The sequence below is a fragment of the Caretta caretta genome, chromosome 7 (genome assembly GCF_965140235.1).
Source record: "Caretta caretta isolate rCarCar2 chromosome 7, rCarCar1.hap1, whole genome shotgun sequence".
NCBI lineage: Eukaryota > Metazoa > Chordata > Testudines > Cheloniidae > Caretta > Caretta caretta.
This window is the reverse complement of record NC_134212.1, coordinates 113687486-113708874: the sequence shown is the minus strand read 5'-3', so window position 1 is coordinate 113708874 and position 21389 is coordinate 113687486. Positions and strand designations below refer to the sequence as shown.

The window sequence follows — 21389 nt, the reverse complement described above, 5'->3', positions numbered from 1 at the left end:
GGGGGTGGACAAGGACATTCCTATGGGGCTAAACAAAGGGGCTGGTCCCACAGGGGCTAGAGGAGGGGGTTCCATAAAGTGGCTAAACAAAGGGGCTGGTCCCACTGGGGCAAGAGGAGGGGGTTCCTGTGGGGCTAAACAAAGGGGCTGGTCCCAGTGGGGCTAGAGGAGGGGGTTCCTGTGGGGCTAAACAAAGGGGCTGGTCCCAGTGGGGCTAGGGGAGGGGGTTCCTGTGGGGCTAAACAAAGGGGCTGGTCCCACTGGGGCTAGAGGAGGGGGTTCCTGTGGGGCTAAACAAAGGGGCTGGTCCCACTGGGGCTAGAGGAGGGGGTTCCTGTGGGGCTAAACAAAGGGGCTGGTCCCACTGGGGCTCTACGACCGGGCTCCCAGGCCCAGCGGCGGGGATTCCCCCGCACAGACCCGCTCTGTGCTGTGGGGGCAGCGGCCCCTGCCGGCCGAGCGGGGATAGGCGTCTCCTCAGCAGCCGGCGCCGCCGCGCGGGCGGGTGTCAGTGCCACGGTGTCTGTCGGGGAGGGAGAGCAGGAGGCTGCCTGGCTGCGCCCCTAGCCCGATCCCCGCGGCCAGGCGCCCCGCATGCAGCCCTCACCCTGGAGCGGAGGCGGCGGATCGAGGAGCTCTCGCGATCCTCCCGGCAGCGGCTGCTCCAGTCCAGGGACAGGATGTTCTCCAAGCTCACCTCCATCCTGCAGCACGCCGTGGAGGCGGTAAGGCCGCCGGCCGGCCCGGCCGCGCCACACCGGGGATCCAGCTGCGGCCTAGTCGAGGAGCGGGGCCGCCTGGGGGAACGCGCCCGCTGATTGCCCCGTTGCTCCCCTTCCGCGTTGCTCCCGCTCCGTGTCCCCTCGTCCCACCCAGGATCCCGCTGCCGGGGAGGGAGGTGACAGAGGTGGGGGCGCGATCCCCATTGTCCCCCTTCCTGTGCCTGCCGGGGGCGGCTGTTACGGCCCCTCCCCGCCACCCCCCTGCCGCCCGGGGAGCGGTCCCCCTTTGGCCTGCCCCCAGGGCAGAGCGGCGAAGGATGGGGTAGCTGCCTGTGGGGGTCCCGGGCGGGTTGAATGGGGACCGATGCTATCCGCACTGGCCCCTTCCCCAAGGAAGGGGTGAATTTACCCTCCCCACCGCGGGGAGCGAGAAGGGGGCAGCTGAGGGCAGCCAGGACACGCTAGGCCCGTTGAGAGCAGTGCCCCCAGGGTCACTGGCATAGCCCCCTTGTCCCCGGCAGCGAGCGGGGAGAGGCGAAGATCTCTCTCTCGGGCCTTGGAGACGGGCTGAGAAATTCCCCAGAGGCCCAGCCACCGGTAACGTCGTCGATAATAACACCCCCCCCATTAGCCCAGGCAGAGAAGTAGAGGTGCATCTTCCCCCCCCCCCCCCCCCCACGGGATTTTAGAGCCAGCGTGGAGCAGTCACTGACCAGTATTCACATTAATAGCTCCCCTTTCTTTGCCCCAAGGCAGAGGTGAGGATGCCTTTAGGAGGAGGGTTGTTAGTTATTGTTTCTGAGTGCCTAAAAACATGCTGGGTGCTTTACAGACCCAAGTAAAGCTACAGCTGGGTTAGGGGAGCTGCCCCGGATTTTCTTGGTCAGTGTGGTGGTGTAGCAGTGTCAGGGTCTCTCTTTGGTTTCCTGCACAGTTAACAACCTCCAGAAATTCTGCTTTTTAATACATAAACTTTTTTGTTTTAAATGTATTGACTGAAAAATCAAACTGGATTTCTACCAGGCTAAGTCAGTTGCATAGCCTCCAAAAAGGTTACATTTTGGGAAGTTAAGTAGCAGGGCCCATTTCTCAACTTGCTGCTTTTGCAGACTATGTAGCTATGATTTTTTGTCAAGATGGCTTTATTTTGTCTTCGCTATTTGCATGTTGTATTTGCTTTTCACAAGATCCAGATTTTTAAATTAGTTTATGAATTTGCATAGCTTTTCTCACTGACCTATAAGTCTTGATTTGTCTTTCTTTACTGTATTTTTTTATTTATCTGTGAAAAGTGTTTTGAGATAAGTGACTTACTATACTATATTGACAACTCTATGAACCTGTAAGGCCCTGATCCTGCAAACACTTATACATATACTCAGATTTAAGTACCTGAGTAGCCCCATGACTTCAGTGGGCATAAGTGTTTGCAAGATTGGAGCTTGAAACACTACAGCCTTAGTTTAGATGTTAAAGATGGGCAGTGAATTGGTAGGAATAATCATAAAATTTATTAAAGTAACCCTTAAAATGTTCTTAGAGAGGAAAACTGGTCTGCCTTAAAGTTGTTAATACCTGATGGGAGATGCACGTTCAGATGTGATCCTTCAAAATTTTACACACATGCTTAGCTTTATGCATGTGAGTACTCACATTGATTTCAATAGGACTGGTCATGTGTAAAATTAGGCTCATATTTGTTTTCAAGATCATCTTCTTCCTGAGGGTATTGTTTTTAAAACTATAAAACCACCAATGAGTGAAGTTTTTTAAAAAGATGGTGATTTCAATGAAAACACTGTGTTGGTGACCTGTACAAATACCATAATAAATAGAAGATTTATGTAGGACCAACAAATATTGGACGCGTGAGCCTGGAAACAGTATTCATGTGAGCAGTTTCATTGTCTTCAGTGGAACTACTTAAGTGAGTAAGGGTGGCAGGATTGGGTGAAAAACTTTTATTCTTGCTGGCTCTGCAATGAAAGTTAACTAATAAATATTAATTCCCAGAACTGGGCTTATATGATTGTTTACTTATTTGTGTGCCAATATAATCAAAAGTGCCTATGTTTATTTTAGGGCCACAAGCAATACTAAGAAAAATCAATATGCGTATCAGTAAAGATATTAAAAGCTATTATAAGCAATTAGAGGGTAAAACAATAAAAATAAATTAAATTTAAAAAAAAATGGGAAGCATGTAATTTTGTGACTGCTATAAACCAAAACGCTCACCTCTTTGCATCCTGTTTACAAGTTGAAGTCCTCATCCTGTGTCTCTTAGTCTTATGAGTAAGCTCAACAAGTATTGTGGGGCTACTCACAGTAGTAAGTATTATGTTCAGTAGTATTTGCATGATTAGGATATAAATAGTAAGAATTATAATGGTAAGAGTGAAACATGAACTCACAGAAGTGAGAGGATATTGAGCATGGCTACAACTTTCTCTTTGAGAGGTGTGTGGTACAGTATTCTAACCACAGTACTGAGACCCAGAAACTTCTGATTTCTAATCCCAGTTGTTACTCCTTTGTGGTCTTAGTGCAATGTGTCCTGGAAGTCAATAAACCCTGGACTATGTCAGATCAAGCAGGTGGGAAGGAAGGTTAGCTGGCTCCAGAGCAGTTTAGAATCACCTTCTATTTGTAAGGTCTATAGCAGTGGTTCCCAAACTGGGATTCACAGAATGTTAGTTACAGGGGGTTTGCCAGAAAAATTTCACTAATGATGGCCAGAGGACCCCGGGCATTGGAGGCAGCAGGTGGGACAGCCGGAACCCCAGGGAGAGCGGGGCAGGACAGTTTGGGCTGGCAGCCCGAGCCCTGTCCCCATGAGCGGGGGAGCCAGCAGCCCGAACCCCAGCACTCCACGCAGGGCTGGCAGCCTGAGCCCCAGGGAGAGCGGGGCTGGGCAGTTGGGGCTGGCAGTCCGAGCCCTGGCAGTCAGCGGGACCTGCAGCCCAAGCTCAGTGGAGCTCAGTTGGCCAGAGTGGTCAATGGGGTCCGGCAGCAGGAGCCCCACGGAGTGCAGAGGAAATTTAAACTTAAATCCCTGGAAATATTCATTTTTAGGAGGGGGTTCATGAGATTTCACAATTTAGTGAAAGGGGTTCGCAGGCTGTTAAAGTTTGGGAACCACTGGTCTATAGAAACAGGATTTTCAGAACACGTTGGGGCACTCGTGCCTTATCCTTCCTGTGGAAGTGATCCATGCCTGATGCTACAGAGGCAAATGTTCTCTACTTTACCAGTAAAGTTCATAGGTACATTCTACAGTACGGTGGAGAGGGATAGTGCTTTCCTGATCCCTTCAGGCATGCAGTTTTATTCGCTTTCGTAATGCTCCTGTCCTGCCCTCTAAGTACAGGAACAATTAACTTTAGAAACTGAGGGTACATCTACACTACCCGCCAGATTGGCAGGTAGTGGTCGATTTATCAGGGATCGATTTATCGCGTCCAGTGTAGACACGATAAATCAATCCCTGATTGCTCTGCCGTTGACTCCTGTACTCCACCACGGCGAGAGGCGGAAGCGGAGTTGATGGGGGAGTGGCGGCAGTCGACACCTCGTGTCTTCACAGTACGGGACTTCAGCTACGCTATTCTCATGGCTGAAGTTGTGTATTTTAGGTCGATATTCCCCTCCCCTCAGTGTAGACCAGGCCACATATTCCTATAGTCCGAGTTTCCAGCTTGCAAGGTAACAGTTGATTAACTTTATTATCTTAGCTTTCACATATGAAATAATAATCGAGCCACAGTGACTGACTGTGTGACCTATGGCAAGGAATTCCAAAGGTTGACCGTACACAGTGTGTAATCATTTGTTCCAACTGTACTGCCCTTTAAATAATTGATTATCCTCTTGTTCCAACATTGTGATGGGGAAAAAGTAAGGGGCCAATCATTTTTCATTTTGCTTTCTTAATTTTGAATATCTTAATCAAAATATCCTTTAGTCTTTTTCCTTTGCTGTCTAAATAATTCTAGTTTGTGGATGCTTTCTAAACAGATCTCTTCTGTATCTGCTGAAGCTCTTTATAATACAGTCTTTAAAAAATCCTAATTTTTTGCAGTCTCTTATCACCTGTAAATCCTCCCCCGTCTCAGCAGCTATCTTTGCTGCCCTTCTCAATCCCTGCAAAGATGAAGACAGTAATCCAGATGAAGATCCACCACTGTGTGATGTATTACGCTGATAGAATGATCATAACTATAATAGCCAAGTACAGTAGTGCCATCTTAAGACAGAGGCATCCTTGAATTTGATTTTGTGTGTGAGTTTTCCTGTTGTTTTGTGTTGTTTTAGGTTCAAATTCTTAGTGGGACTACAGGTATTTGATAGGGTTGATTGGTATGTTCCAGAGAGTCTGTCACAGGTTTGTTACAAACAGATGTTTTTACCCTGCCGTTAGACAGATGTGCTCCCTACCGGTGTATTTGTGTCTGACTAATCCAAACAGTGTTGAATCTTCAGGGCTGCCAAGAAGTGAATGACAATGCACAGCAAATGGGGTTTCAAGTTGTTGGTTTTTAGCTCTCTTTTTTTCCCCTATACTCCTCACTTCTGTTTTCATAGAAAGAAATTGAATCTCGAGCACGTATGTGCTCCATTGTTTGTTTGGTCCAGGTTATGTCAAGATTGATTCTGCAAATTGCTAAGGGCTTGTCTACACTTAAAATGCTGCAGCTGTACCTCTGCAGCTACACCACTATCGCGCTTCAGTGACACGCTATCTGTGCCAACGTGAGGGGCTCTCTGTCAGCGCTGGTAAACCACCTCACTGAGAGCTAGTAGCTAGGTTGATGGGAGAATTCTCCAGTGCTGTCTACACTGAGGGTTAGGTTGATTTTTTCAGACCCCTGAGCGACACTAATTTCCTCATGTAGACCAGGCCTCAGTCTTTTTAAATACTAACCTTTGGGGCTTTTAAGAGATATTTACATGTAGAAAATTATAAACTTTGAGCATTTGGAATAGCTCTCAATTTCACTTCAAAGCAGGATAATTCTGTATCATTATATAGCTGATTGGCAATAACAATAGGTGTTAGCTGCTCCTAGCATCTGTAAATTCTTACTAAATCTCTCTAGATGCTTATCTCTCAATTGTACCTTATTACAAAGATACCTAATTTGTTTTAACTCCAGTTTCCTTTCTGTTATTGTCATGACAGGTTCCTTCTAGCCCAAACTAACTTTAATGAATGACTAGACTTTTCTTTTAAAGAATCACTTAACCTTGCTTATACTGCCCTGAATCCTTACCTTCATCTGTATAAGTACTCAGAGCGAGGTGTTGTCTACTTGATTAGATATAATATAATAACTCATGTGTTTCTGAGAGTAGATCAGACTAAACCCTCCCATTATAATTTCCTAATAATTTATCAAGGACTGTGGTGGAGTCTCTATCGCTGATAATTTTTAAATCAAGTTTGGATTTATTTAAAGGTACACAGGAAACAAGCAGAGAAATCCTATGGCCTGTTTCAGAGAAACAGCCGTGTTAGTCTGTATTCGCAAAAAGAAAAGGAGTACTTGTGGCACCTTAGAGACTAACCAATTTATTTGAGCATGAGCTTTCGTGAGCTACAGCTCACTTCATCCTATGGCCTGTGTTATTTAGATCAGGCTAGAATCTATATGATTACAATAGTCCCTTCCAGTCTTATAATCTATGAATAAAATAAGAAAGTAGAAAAGCTTATTATTATTTCTAATGGTAACAGCTATAAGCTAAACTTCTGATCCTGCAAATATTTACACACGTGCTGAACTTTACACCTGAAGTCAATGGCCTCCTATATAAACTAGTGGGTGGTTTCACTAACCAGAGAAGGGAAATAAAGCTACACGCACTTTTTAAGGCCCTTTCCTCAGTGCAAGTTTTATTATCCACCAAGCAGTCACAGATCAAAAGCAAATCAAATGAAAAATACTGGGCAATAATCCCCAGAGACTTTCCCTGTTTCAGCCATCTGGTAGGGAAGAGGACCCACCCTTTGCATCCCATTAAGGCCCCTTTGCTGTAACTTCCCCTTCCTTTTCACTCTGTGCTGAGCACCCATGTGACCTCCCAGAATCTGTTCAGAAGGTTCACTTCTACCGTGTACATTGGCCTGGCCAAGTGGCACTGAAGGGAAAACCCATGTGACCTCCCAGAATCTGTTCAGAAAGTTCACTTCTACCGTGTACATTGGCCTGGCCGAGTGGCACTGAAGGGAAAACCCTGACCTCAGTCTTTGTGGCCCACCCCTAGTCAGGTTGTAAGAGAGCTGGGAGGTAGCCTTCCAAGGTTCTGAGTGTATGAAAAATGTTACAGCAAATATTTATAAAATCTGTGAAGAAAATCCGTATGAATGATGTCTGGTTTCCAGAGACTTTACATGCTTTTTTTTTCCAACAACTCATAATTTTTTATTTTTTGAGAGTTGTATGTTGGGCAGATTTTATAGTTAGCAGTCGCCCCAAGGATCTGTAATTCCCATTAGATCGAAAGTACTAATTTTGGAGGGATATTTGGGTGGGATTGGGTCATAGAATCATGGAATATCAGGGTTGGAAGGGACCTCAGGAGGTCATCTAGTCCAACCCCCTGCTCAAAGAAGGACCAATCCCCAACTAAATCATCCCAGCCAGGGCTTTGTCAAGCCTGACCCTTAAAAACTTCTAAGGAAGGAGATTCCACCACCTCCCTAGGTAACGCATTCCAGTGTTTCACCACCCTCCTAGTGAAAAAGTTTTTCCTAACATCCAACCTAAACCTCCCCCACTGCAACTTGAGACCATTACTCCTCGTTCTGTCATCAGCTACCACTGAGAACAGTCTAGATCCATTCTCTTTGGAACCCCCTTTCAGGTAGTTGAAAGCAGCTATTAAAGCCCCCCTCATTCTTCTCTTCCACAGACTAAACAGTCCCAGTTCCGTCAGCCTCCCCTCATAAGTTATGTGTTCCAGTCCCCTAATCATTTTTGTTGCCCTCTGCTGGACGTTTTCCAGTTTTTCCACATCCTTCTTGTAGTGTGGGGCCCAAAACTGGACACAGTACTCCAGATGAGGCCTCACCAATGTCGAATAGAAGGGAATGATCACGTCCCTCGATCTGCTGGCAATGCCCCTACTTATACATCCCAAAATGCCATTGGCCTTCTTGGCAACAAGGGCACACTGTTGACTCATATCTAGCTTCTTGTCCACTGTAACCCTAGGTCCTTTTCTGCAGAACTGCTGCCTAGCCGTTCGGTCCCTAGTCTGTAGCGGTGCATGGGATTCTTCCGTCCTAAGTGCAGGACTCTGCACTTGTCCTTGTTGAACCTCGTCAGATTTCTTTTGTCCCAATCCTCTAATTTGTCTAGGTCTCTCTGTATCCTATCCCTACCCTCCAGCATATCTACCTCTCCTCCCAGTTTAGTGTCATCTGCAAACTTGCTGAGGGTGCAATTCACACCATTCTCCAGATCATTAGGGAAGATATTGAACAAAACCAGCCCGAGGACCGACCCTTGGGGCACTCCACTTGATACCGGCTGCCAACTAGACATGGAGCCATTGATCGCTACCCTTTGAGCCTGATGATCCAGCCAGCTTTCTTTCTACCTTATAGTCCATTCATCCAGCCCATACTTCTTTAACTTACTGACAAGAATACTGTGGGAGACCGTGTCAAAAGCTTTGCTAAAGTCAAGGAATAACACGTCCACTGCTTTGCCCTCATCCACAGAGCCAGTTATCTTGTCATAGAAGGCAATTAGATTTGTCAGGCATGACTTGCCCTTGATGAATCCATGCTGACTGTCCGTGGTCACTTTCTTCTCCTCTAAGTGCTTCAGAATTGATTCCTTGAGGACCTGCTCCATGATTTTTCCAGGGACTGAGGTGAGGTTGACTGGCCTGTAGTTCCCAGGATCCTCCTCCTTCCCTTTTTTAAAGATGGGCACTACATTAGCTTTTTTCCAGTCATTCGGGACCTTCCCCGACCGCCATGAGTTTTCAAAGATAATGGCCAATGGCTCTGCAATCACATCTGCCAACTCCTTTATCACTTTCGGATGCTGCGCATCCGGCCCCATGGACTTGTGCTCGTCCAGCTTTTCTAAATAGTCCTGAACCACTTCTCTCTCCACAGAGGGCTGCTCACCTCCTCCCTTGTTGTGCTGCCCAGTGCAGCAGTCTGGGAGCTGACTTTGTTTGTGAGTAAAGTATCCAGAAAGAAGCTGGTCAGTGGTGTGTTTCAAAGCTCATGGAGCAAACTAGAGCACAGGCTCATCAGCGAAGTGTTAGCTACTGGAGCGGGTGACCAAAGGCCATTGCCAGTCGCTGCCGACTATAGTGGGCGGCTTTTGCAGTTCTGTTTATTGTGTTCCAGCCATCTGAGCTAGGAACACACACATCATTTTTTTTATAATTGGGATTTAAAATTTATTCCTGAAGGCCGAAAACTTTTCTTTGTGTAATTGAGGACTGAGAATTGGTCATGACCCATGGAAACTTAATTAAACTTTAATTAAAATGGTTGAATATAATAAATTTATAATAAGATTATTTCCATGGGTTAAATATAACTGAGATGAGTAAATACATATTTCCCTTTTTTGCCTATAACTTTAAGGTGGCTCCTTCATATGTGGTAGCTCATTAGTAAACTTTGAATTGTGTTTGGTCTTGGTCCAGATCCTAGAAGACAAGTAGTTTCAGTGGGTAGATGATAATTGGCTGTGGAGATTGAACTACCTTTTCACCCTTATGGGTGATCCCTCCCTATCAGGGTTAAAGCGTGTTCTCAGGAATCTTGCACTTCTGCTAGTTCTGTACTTGTTCTGTAGATGAACACAATTTCTACCAGTATAACTATTTCATTTGGGTGTGTGTGTGTGTTTGTTTTTTAAATAAAATAAATATATCAATACAAAATCTATGTGCATACCAGGCCCTAGGTCAGGGATGGGCAAACTTTTTGGCCTGAGGGCCACATCGGGTTTCCGAAATTGTATGGAGGGCCAGTTAGGGGAGGCTGTGCCTCCCCAAACAGCCAGGCATGCCCCTCCCCCCCCCGCTTCTTGCCCCCTGACGGCCCCCCTGGAACCCCTGCCCCATCCACCCCTACCTGTCCCCTGACCGCTCCCCGCCGCCCCATTGAACCCCTCCTCTCATTCCTGACTGCCCCCCTGGGACTCCTGCCCCATCCAACTACCCCTTCTCCCTGACTGCCCCCGGAACCCCTGCTGCCCCATCCAACTACCCCTTCCGGATTGCCCCCCCGAGACCCCTGCCCCCATTTAACCCCCCTGTTTACCGCCCTCTGACCATCCCGACCCCTGCCCACACACTCACCCCCTGACCACCACCCCAAACTCCCCTGACCTCTATCCAACCCCCCCTGCTCCCTGCCCCCTTACCGCCCTACCGCTACAGCTGCGCCACCCAGAGCACCAGGACAGGCAGCCGTGCCGCCCAGCTGGAGCCAGCCACGCCACCGTGCAGCACAGAGCACCGGGTCAGGCTGCGGCTCTGCAGCTGCGCTGCCCGGCAAGAGTTCGCAGCCCCACTGCCGGGAGCATTGCACTGGCTGCACAGTGAGCTGAGGCTGCGGGGGAGGGCCAGGAGCTCAGGGTCTGGGCAGGAGGGTCCTGTGGGCTGGATGTGGCCCGCGGGCCGTAGTTTGCCCACCTCTGCCCTAGGTTATACCGGGGTAAAAAAAATTATGTAGACGAGCCCTTGGTCTAGGGCTGTCCTTGAGGCACTTTTCACCAGCACTAAATCCTCTCTAGCCTAAGAGAAGAAAAATCTAAAACTTTAAAAAGTACTTTCCTTCAGTTTGCTGTCTCCCTCTGAAGAAGTAATTAGTTAGTAGAGGAGTTTCACTTCATCAAATACCCTCCTTTCCTACTCAGCCTGTTGTTTTTCTTCCTCTCAGTCTCTTATATTTTATAAGATTAAACCATTTTTCAGGGATTTCAGGAGCATGTAGGCCAGAGGCGGGCAAACTTTTTGGCCTGAGGGCCGCATCAGGTTTTGGAAATTGTATGGATGGCCGGTTAGGGGGGGCTGTGCCTCTCCAAACAGCCAGGCGTGGCCTGGCCCCCACCCCCCTGCTTCTCGCTCCCTGACGGCCCCCCCCGAGACTCCTGCCCCATCCAACCCCCCTGGAACCTCAGCCCCCCTGGAACCCCTGCCCCATCCACCCTCCCTGTCCCCTGAGCGCCCCTGGAACCCCTGCCCCTGACTGCTCCCTGCTGCCCCATCCAATCCCTCCTCTCATTCCTGTCTGCCACCCCGGGACCCCTGCCCCATCCAACCACCCCTGCTCCCTGTCCCCTGACTGCCCCTGGAACCCCTGCCCCGACTGTCCCCCACTGCCCCATCCAACCCCCCCTCTCCTTCCTGACTGCCCTCCTGGGACCCCTGCCCCCATTCAACCCCCCTGTTCCCCGCCCCCTGACCACCACCCCGAACTCCCCTGCCCTCTATCCAACCCCCCCTGCTCCCTGCCCCCTTACCGTGCTGCCTGGAGCACTGGTGGCTGGCGGCGTTACAGCTGCGCCTCCCAGCTGGAGCCAGTCACACAACGCGCACCACAGAGCACCGGGTCAGGCTGGGCTCTGCAGCTGCGCTGCCCCAGGAGCCCACCCCACCCCCCAGAGCATTGTGCCGGCGGCGCAGTGAGCTGAGGCTGCGGGGGAGGGGCCGGGGGCTGGCCTCCCGGGATGGGAGCTCAGGGGCTGGGCAGGAGGGTCCCACGGGCCGTAGTTTGCCCACATTTGATGTAGGCTGAGGAAGCAGTCCTGCAGTCCTCAATCAGCAAAACTCAGTGAGGCCAATAAGAATTTTAATTGAGTAAGAACAGCAGGATCTAACCCTGAATTACCTTTTCACCTCTAAGAGCAGTCCCTTGAGGGCTGTGTTGAGGCAATTTGTTGGGGGAGAGATAATGTCTGGGAAGCTTGTGACTGCTGCTGCTCTCTCTGTGGATAAATTATTGTCAGTGCTGGAAATTGAAATCCTCAGTCTGGCACTGGCTTTCAGAAACACTGAATTCACCTAGAAACAGATGAGACTAGAATAGAAGTGGAGAGCAAAATCGCATCAGTCAAGGGTGAATTTTTAATATAATCTATTTTAGCATTACTTTTGAAAATAATGTGGGCTGAAAAGCCATGAGGAAAAGCCCTTTATCCCTAAGAAATGCTCTCTGCAACCATTTATGAAGCAAAATTTAGTTCTGATTATATATTATTATAGAAACCAGTACAAATTGATGGCAATAATGGCTTCAGCCACCCATCCCCGGCCAGCAAGGAAAACAAAACCTGATATGTAAAGATCTGTCCTGTATCTTCAGCTACTTCTCTGTTTTGCAGTAACCAAACAAGATGTATAGTAAAATAAATATTCTGCTCAATGAAAGACTTTCAGATGCCTTTTTTATTTGCCTCATGACATTTGGTGCACTAAAATGTTATGAGGTAAAATGTAATGTCAGGGCCCAGAATAGCCTTGGGGGAACAGAAGAGCAGTCAGATAGCAGGGAATGGATAAATGGTGTGTAAATTCGATTGCTTAGTTGACATTTGGAAGTAAGTGTCCTAACGCTGATCCTGTTAGCCACCATGCACAGTTACTTTTGAATGTCTTTCATTTCAAAGTCTTGCGTACGAAAGGTCAGTAATATTAAGAACTCCTCTTTCCTTCAGCACATGATGTGCTGTTCATATATTGGATTTTGCGTTTTTAGCCAAGATAAATGTAAACTTCATTAACTAGAGAAAAAGGTTGGATGTATAAAATTTTCAAGGGTATGCAAAGGTTTGAGAGCCCTCCATTCCCATTGGCTTATTGGGATTTGAGGCGACTCAAGCCCCTAAAGGGGGAAATTGGAAGCAATGATTTATGGTTTGAAGCCTCAAATTTGAAATACCTAGACATGAAGAATCACAGATTCCAAATCCCACTGGAGTGACAGCCCTTGAGTCTTCTAAGAGGACTATACTGAGCTCCATGGAGTTTGGTCCTTTCCAGTAAGGATGACCTTTCCTCCCATTATTGTGCAGCATTCTACCCAGTGATTATTCAGCTGGCTGCTGCATCCTGGCCTCTGGAGTGGCTGCATTTCATTTCAGCAGTGTGTGGGTGAATTGTTCTGGCGCTCCTTCCTAAGAAGAATTCTGTGTAATGAAATAAAATATAATTAAATAGAGCCTAAGATTGATACATTGAAGGTCTTGAGATTTTTGTTATAGGAGGTTCTGTTCCGGTTGTGAATAGCTTTGAATGCCATGTCTTATGTTTGGGCCCACCGGCTGTGCTCCACCGAGCAATTATTGGCAATCCATAGAGAGCTGGGTGGCCATGATACTGGCTTCCCTTGTCTTCAGCTGCTCTTTTGAAATGTCCAGTCTCTTAATTCCAAAGAGCCAGGAAGGCTATAAAAACAGCTGGAAACCAGAAGGAGTCGTCATCCTGTAAATGAAAGGGGGACCTCTTTCAGGGGCTGGAGCTCCTAGCAGCCAATGAGAGAGGAATGTCCTGGGGAGAAATGAGGGAAGCAGCTGGCCAGTGTAAGCAGGGGAGCAGAGGGAGAGAGTGGGAAGGGGAGATGATATGAAGAGCAGAAGCAAAGGAGTGTGATTAATTTTCTTCTTAAAGGATTAAACACTTATATATATAAATAGTTGGGAAGTACTTTCCTATGGGAGCAATTCCTTTAGTTGCCGAAGTATGTTGTAAAATCACAAATGGGTGTACAGGTGTTTATGAGACAATCTCACTAATAAGATGTGGCCCATGTATGAACAATTTTAGAGCCACTGCTTAGGGATAAAGGATAGAGTCTCCTTCAGTCCTGCAGGAAATGTATTTTGATCATTTCTAACCACTTAGGTTTTTTGTTTTGTTTTGTTTCCATAGCTTGCACCATCCCTTCCGTTACAAGAAGATTTTGTTTACCACTGGAAAGCAATTACCCATTATTACATAGAGACCTCAGGTAAGAGAACTTTTTTTTTTGCATCTTCACTATGGAAAGAGGCAAACTGGAACTACCTCAGTGCTGTTTAAAAGTGAAGATTGGGAAATAGCGAAACTGTTTTCATTAAGTAAGTTCCTCTTTCTTTTTCCAAAGTAACAAAAAACATTTGTTTTAAAATATCCTTTATCTTTGATTTACCTTTGACAAAGCACCTTGATAGAGGGTGAACAACAGCGGATGTAATGCCTCATTCCCTGTGCACCTTGTTGAGAATTGTACCTTTTAAGGTCAGACCTAATTTCTGGCTTCACCTGTTCAGTTCACTCTAAACACACATCTGCAGAAATGTAATCCTTCTGATAACCCTTCTCATTTCTGTTGCATTGCCTCTTTTCCTTTTCTTTCCAAGGTTTTACCACGTCTTCACAAAATCACTTTGCAGTCATGTACACTTGAACAATCATTTCTGAAGCCAGTCAGACTTTCATAGAATGCTCAGTACTGGGCATATTTCTGTATTTTATCTTTTTAAATTTTTTTCTCAGATTGTGTCTCTCCTTAAGGTATTTTGAGACTGCAACTGTGAAAGTTCTTACAGATTTCATCCATGTTTGACAGAATCAAACCAAAGTTAATTAAAACTCTAGTGTCTGCCTTCTGCTCTTCTTCATTTAATTTAAAAGCTGGCTGTTCAGTTGAATTATGGCTGTATTTGCTTAATGTAAATCACATTTCCACCATTCCAACAAATACATAAATAATTGTCCTCCTAATCACTTGTTCTAGTCTGTTGTCTTTAAAGACAAATATCACCATGCCCTATGTACTCTTATCTCTGCATGCCTATTAGAGTGGCTATCGTGTTCACAACCTCAGGACTTCTGATTTCTTGTTTAAATCAATATGTACTCAAACTGACATATAAGCATGTGTGGTGCAAAATAAAAATAAATTCAGCTTTGGCTTCTGTACTAAATATTTATTTGCAAAAACCCAAGCTTCCATTCTTGCTGCTACCTCTCCCTCACCACCACCTTCCACCAAATGAAAATCTGCAAAAAGATCTTGAAAACTATGTGTTTGGATATGCTACCTTTGAAATCAATGGAAATTTTACCTTTACTTCAGTGGGAGCAGGATTAGGTCTTAGAAGCCTTACTTCAACAAGTCAGTCTAAACTAACTGGTGACAGAGAACTGAAATTGCCCTGATGTGGCAATTCTCTTCTGTGACCTTGTTTCCTTTGGCATTCAAATGACCGTTACAGTATTTTAAAGTTATTGCATAAGAAGAAATGACTAATTCCACACTGCGTTAGTTGTCCAATTAAAATATGGCAAAATAAAAATTTGTTTCTAAATTCCTAGAAACACACCAGTGCCATACAACACCTTAGGTTAATTCCTGTTCTCAGTTACACTGGTGCAAATTCAAAGTAACTCCATGGCCTTCAGTGTAACTGAGATCAAAATCTGGCTCTTTTCCTTTATAGAGATCTGTGAGCTGAACTGTACTCTGAAATTTGAATAAAACAATACACAATCTTAACAAAGACGATGTAATAGTCATACTTAAGAATTTTTTAAAAAAATTGAACTGAGCCTGAAGTTTGGATATTCATTATTTGTGAGATTAAAAAAAATAGGCTTCTCTCTGTCTCTCACTCTTGAATGAATTGTTCAAGTGGAAATGAAGTAGATTCTGGATGCTGTCCACAGATTCCAGTCTTGGATTGTTTTGGGACCATCTGACTAGTACAGTCTCAGAAATTTAGTATTCCACACTTTTTTTTTTTTCACATTAAGGTTAAACTTCTCTAGTATCTAGTAGTCCACATTTTCAAAAGTGACCAGTAATGCTTTGTATCTATTTTGAGATACGTTAAAGAGACCTGATTTTCAGAGGCATGTGCTCAACCCTCTGGCCCCTTTAAGGTGTCTCAGGTTAGGCATTCAAAATCTCTGTTTCCCTTCTGAAAATATGGGCCAGCATATTTATGTAGATGTGAATTATCCAGTTAATACTCTCTTTACCGCTCACTGACTATGTTGTAACAATTTTTTCAGAGGGCTCTTTTAATAGTTATTTTGAAAAATGGCCATGTTTTAAACCAAAGGTTTATAATTGAACTCAAAGGAAAAGGAAAATTTGGTTTTTATTTTTATCATTTTAACTGAATATTTTTTATTTAGATGACAAAGCTCCTGTGACTGATACCAACATTCCTTCTCACCTGGAGCAGATGTTGGATATTCTAGTTCAAGAAGAAAATGAGAGGGAATCGGGAGAGACAGGGCCTTGTATGGAATATTTGCTACATCACAAGATCTTGGAGACATTGTACACACTAGGGAAAGCTGATGTAAGTACATCTCAGGCGGTGGGCAAGAGCCTCATCCTTTGAGGTACTTAGGACCTTCAGTCCCATTAGAATTATGTCAGTTGAGGATGGTCGACACCTGGCAGGATAAGACCCGTAAACTCTATGAAATCTTGCTGATGATCGTTTGTTTCACATTACCCAAGAATGTTGCTGGAGTTCCAAAGTAATATGAGCAAATGAGTGGTCATTCAAGTCAGCCAAAGTGAAGTAGTATGGTCCATTGGTTAGAGCACAGGACCTGGGAGATGGGAAACCTTGACTATGTGACCTTGAGCAAGAAGTGACTTTGGCTCTCTGCCTGAGTTTTCCCACCTGTATATGGGGATAATAATACTCACTCTCCTTTGTACAGCATTTTGCTTGGGTGACAAATGCTTTATTAAGTTTTGTTGTTTGTTTTTCTGAAAACAGTTGTGTAGATTACAGAAGCATGCTGTCCCTGATTTAGTGCTCTGAGCTGCAAAAGACATTCAAATTACCCTCCATAAAACAGTCTCTTGGGCACTGTGCTCTTTAGATAATTTAATAAAGCAGAGAGAGGTATGGGTGAGATTCCATATGGCATCTCAAGTCCTCTTTGCTCTGCTCCGGTGGTGCAAAGGGGATTTAAAGCTGCCTTAAGGCACCACCTCAGGTTTTCCCAAACTGTATTCCCACCTCTGTGGTCCCCTCCTCAGCACAGGGCGTGCGACCAGAGCACAAGGAGCTCTCGCAGTCCTGGCTGGTGGAACAGCCCCTTTGGGGATGTAGCATGAGATAAACCAGCCCTGAGTCTACTCTAATTTGTGCCAGTCTAGTTTGATGGCTTACAGCCCCCACAACTGGGAGGGGTGGGGGACCGAAAGGTGAGTAAAGCCACCTGTGCTCTATGCCCCATTCTGAGTCCTGCTATACTGCAATTGGCAGCTTGGCCCTATATATTAAAAAGCCTTTTCAACTTCGTAAAGTTCTGAATTGCATAGGACCAATATTTTGTTTTAACTGTAGAGAACTGGATGGCTCAGGACTATCAGTTAGATGGTGATAGCACATAATTAGTACTTTAATTAATGTTTGTACAGTTTCATCTTTTACATACTCTAGTCACCTTAGAGCCTTTCACATCTATGTCACTGGTAGAAATCTAGCCCAGGTCAGTAGTGACCACTTGGTGTTAAGTTTTCATGGCTATTCTGTGGCCTGTGTGAAGTTTCTTTTGGGACCTCAGTCCATTTCCCAGGAACAGGAAATGTCCTCAAAACTGCCACCGCCACTGTTGGTGCCATTCTTGGCAGCCTTATGTACTGAAAGGCCAAGGATTGACTGGTTCATGGAGACTCAGTTACTCTTTCATCCCTCATGGTAGTAACTTCATGTCACGGTGGAAGTCCATCAGTTGGGCAGTGTAAGAGCTTTCACTCCTGCTGCCTGTTCTGAGGATAAACAGAGCACTTCATTCTCCAGGGTTGTCAGTCTTGCACCTTTCACACATTCACTTGATGTTTCTTGTCTTATCTGGTTGGTTCTTATGTGTAAAGATAGTTTTCAGTTTCTCTGAGCCTGGGGGACAGCAATCTCTTCCTTCTGGGACCACCTTTCTCCCAATATTCCTATCAATGTGGCATCTGTCTTGCAGCCTGGTTAATGAGGTGCCATAATACATAACATGGCTGGGGTATTTAATTAGCAATGTATTTATTAGAAGTATAGTTGGTTTGATACAACTACAAACTCTGTGAGGAAAACATGATGCAGTTGAGCTGTGTGAAATGCAAAACTGGCAAAGTGCTTTTAAGAGTCAAGAGAAGTCATTACATTTACAAAAATATGTCTGCACAAGTGATTCTTGGACGGCATGTCATTTATACTTTACCATTTGTGAATTACCATTCATACTTTACCATGTGTGGACTAGTTGACCTTTTGAGGTCCCTTTCAGCCCCTACAGTTCTGTGATTCAGTACACCTGAAAGAAATACGTGGTTCAATGTGTGCAGGGTGTTGCAGTTAACTCCAGTTAGGGAATATTCTCACTTTGTTCTGACTATGGTATGTCTACACAGCAGCTGGGAGGAGTAATTCCCATCTTGGGTAGACAGACACATACTCAAACAGAGCTAGCACCCACAAATAGCAGTGTGGCCACAGCAGCTCATAGTAGCCATCTGAATACAATCCTGCCTGACCTCCTGTGTACATACTGAGGTGGCTAATCTAAGCTCCATGGCCACATTGCTGTTTTTAGGCGCTAGCTTGAACAGAGCTAGTGCATGTATGTCTAAACCCAAGCTGCAAATCACACCTCTCAGCTGTTATGTAGATTACAGGCATTTTTGTCCTGGAACAAACATTTGTGGAGTGTCCAGATTAGCATGTACAAGAGTGCTAGGTAATTCAAGCTAACTAGCAGTCAGTTAACTCAAATTTTAAAAAAATCCTCTCATGTAGACAAACCCTAAGTGGTGTGTTAAGTGTGATGATTTTACTTGCAGTAGAGCTGTACCTAAGTTGTATGATGTTGGGCTTCTGTAGTGGCATAAACTTTCCCACAACCCACTCTCTGTGTTCTGTTATACAACTCAGTTGGCTAGGCATAGGCTCTTAGATGTTAAAAATATCAAGTTTTGTGAAAATAAATATAAATTAAAAGCATGCATTCAATTAATGTAAAGGGTGTGGTTTTTTTAATAAAATAAAGCATGTATAGTTAGCAAGACCTAATATTTTCAGTTGTTTTGGATCAACTATTTAAATTGGTCTGTTTATTTATGACAAAGCTGTTCAAAAGGATGTTAATATTATTTCAATTTAATCTCAGCTGTTTTGGATGATCAGCTTGTATGTTGTTTATTTCATCGTTGTTCTATTTCTGTTGTGGTCTAGTGTCCTCCCGGAATGAAACAGCAAGTTTTGTCTTTCTATACCAAACTTCTAGGAAGAATTCGACAACCTCTTCTCCCACATATAAATGTATATAAACCAGTGCAGGTACGGTTCAAGTTTCAAACAAACATTTATTTGTGTATGACAGGCTTTTTGGATGTCAAATGTAATGGTTTCTCTCTTGTGTGGGGTTTCTGTCTGGGGTTTTTTGTTTTTAATCCCCCAGTGCAATAACAAATTACTGATTGGGACCTCTGAGTGTTACTGCAGTGCAAGCAGTAAATAATAATATCTCATTTATACCGGTGTAAATCTGGAGTAACTCTGTTGAAGTCAATGTACCTTAATGTCATCAGAGAATCTCTTTGAGAAGAGAATTCAGCCTAGAGTGCCTACCAATAGGCTACTGGGTTTCTTCCACTTTTAATTGTCTACTTTTTTTCCCCCCACCCACAGAAATTAATCAGACTTTGCGGTGAAGTTCTAACAGCACCAACAGAAAATGAAGAAATTCAGTTTCTCTGCATAGTATGTGCAAAGCTGAAACAGGATCCATACCTGGTCAACTTCTTTCTTGAGGTATGTTTACAAGTATATTTCAAAACTGGTATATTACAGTCAAAAAATTCCTGAGAAGCAGATTGGTGCTGCACTGGCTGCTTTCAATTAATTGAGTGTCATTTTCTTTAAAGTATTCAAGGGATTTTCTTTTATTTTTATTTTCTATTAGAGAAACAGTCTCATTCTTTTGTTCCCCATCTTCATTCAGAGCTCACATATTTTTCTGCTTGAAACCATGCCTAATGCAACCATTAGAGGGCACTCTCCAAATTAGAAAACCAGCATCTTAGGACTTGTCTACATTACCCGCAGGATTGCCGAGCAGGGGTCGATTTATCGTGTCTAGTGTAGACACGATAAATCGACCACCGAGTGCTCTCCCGTCGACTCCAGTACTCCACCGGAGCGAGAGGCGCAAGCAGAGTCGATGGGGGAGTGTCAGCTGTCGACTCACTGCAGTGAAGACACTACGGTGAGTAGATCTAAGTACGTCGACTGCTGAAGTTCACGTAGCTGAAGTTGCGTAACTTAGATCGATTTCCTCCCCTAGTGTCTACCAGGCCTTAGTCAGTGGGGAAGTAACAATGTCGTGAATGTAACATGGGAGCCCTGCATTCAGGAGTAAAATTGGACTTCTTGCTTTGTTCTTTGCCTCAGGTCATGGGAGAATAAGTGACTATCCCATGAGGCTTTGAATACACCTTGCAAAATGCTGAGGGCCTTGGGGGATTGGGCCCTTAGTTGGTAGTGATGCATGTGGTCTGGAATGCTAGCCTGAATAGCCACAGTGTTGACTGACATCAGAATTAGAAAGTTTAACAGCAGGAAGATTTGGAAACTTCAGGATACTACTGAATTTAAAAGAGAGTTCTAGGATCACTGAGTTTTGTCTTAGAGCTCAGGCCAAGCCTTAAGAGATTATTGGAAGCTCCAATGTTTCTAATCATAGTAGCCTATGGCAGTCCTCTTCACAACTTCTAGAGGAGAGTTATTTTCACACAGGACATTTTAGATTCATTTAATTGGAATGCAGAGTTTGTTGATTCTGCCAGTCCATGCCCCTAGCCTTTCAGAGGCTCTAATTTGTAACTTGATATCTGTCTCAGACCTTGGAAGACCTAAGAGGGTAAATTCCCAGTATGCCATCTGATACTTATCTTGCAAATTCCATTAACACAGACATAATTTATAGCTGAAACTCTGGTGCATCACTCCAAAACTGTACCTGCAGGTATATCTAAATATAGCATCTTGCTGGAAGTTTGTTTGTGGAGCTGTGCTGTATCTCGTCTACTTCTACAGTTGAAAAAAAACCCAGCAGGCACCTATTTGATTCTCTGTTTAAACTATCAGCTTTTTTTCAGTTGTTCTCTAGTGAATTAGTCATTCTATTACAGAAGTTTTCAACTATATTGCTTAACAAGCATTAGGATCAGGGACTAATTGCATAGCTACATCTCTTGGGAAAATAAATTTGCTAGGTGAATGGCAGTTGAAGTAACCTTCTGTAAGCCATTTTTGAATCCTACTTAGATCTTGTGGCAGTGAGTTCCTCATGCTATATGTGTGTGGTGTAAAAGAGTTTCTTTTCATCAGCTTTAAATTAGTTACCACTTAATTTATTGAGTGTCCCCTTGTTTCTGTATTGAGAGGATACACAGAAATGGCTAATTTACCTTTTCTGTCTCATTCATTATTTTATAAACCTCTTACTCATTTCCTTTCTAAATAGTCCTTATCTTTGTAATCTCTTCTGATATGGAAGGTTTTCCATACTGTTGATCATTTCCACTTCCCTTCTCTGGAACTTTTCTATTTCTGCTGTATCTGTTTGGGTGGTGGTGGAGTGACCAAAATTGAATACAATATTCAAAGTAAGGCTCTACCA

At 44.6% G+C, this 21389-nt stretch overlaps 1 protein-coding gene across 1 annotated transcript in view; it reads left to right on the top strand.

Moving 5' to 3' along the window:
• Nucleotides 1–460: 460 nt before the first annotated feature.
• FHIP2A (FHF complex subunit HOOK interacting protein 2A) overlaps nucleotides 461–21389 on the top strand; it is a 51459-nt gene continuing 30530 nt past the window's right edge. Inside the window, exons 1-5 of the mRNA XM_048859488.2 lie at nucleotides 461–725; nucleotides 13635–13713; nucleotides 15888–16057; nucleotides 18941–19045; nucleotides 19397–19519. Of these exons, the coding sequence (XP_048715445.1) occupies nucleotides 681–725; nucleotides 13635–13713; nucleotides 15888–16057; nucleotides 18941–19045; nucleotides 19397–19519 (522 nt within the window). The 5' untranslated portion in view covers nucleotides 461–680. The remainder of the gene's footprint in view (nucleotides 726–13634; nucleotides 13714–15887; nucleotides 16058–18940; nucleotides 19046–19396; nucleotides 19520–21389) is intronic.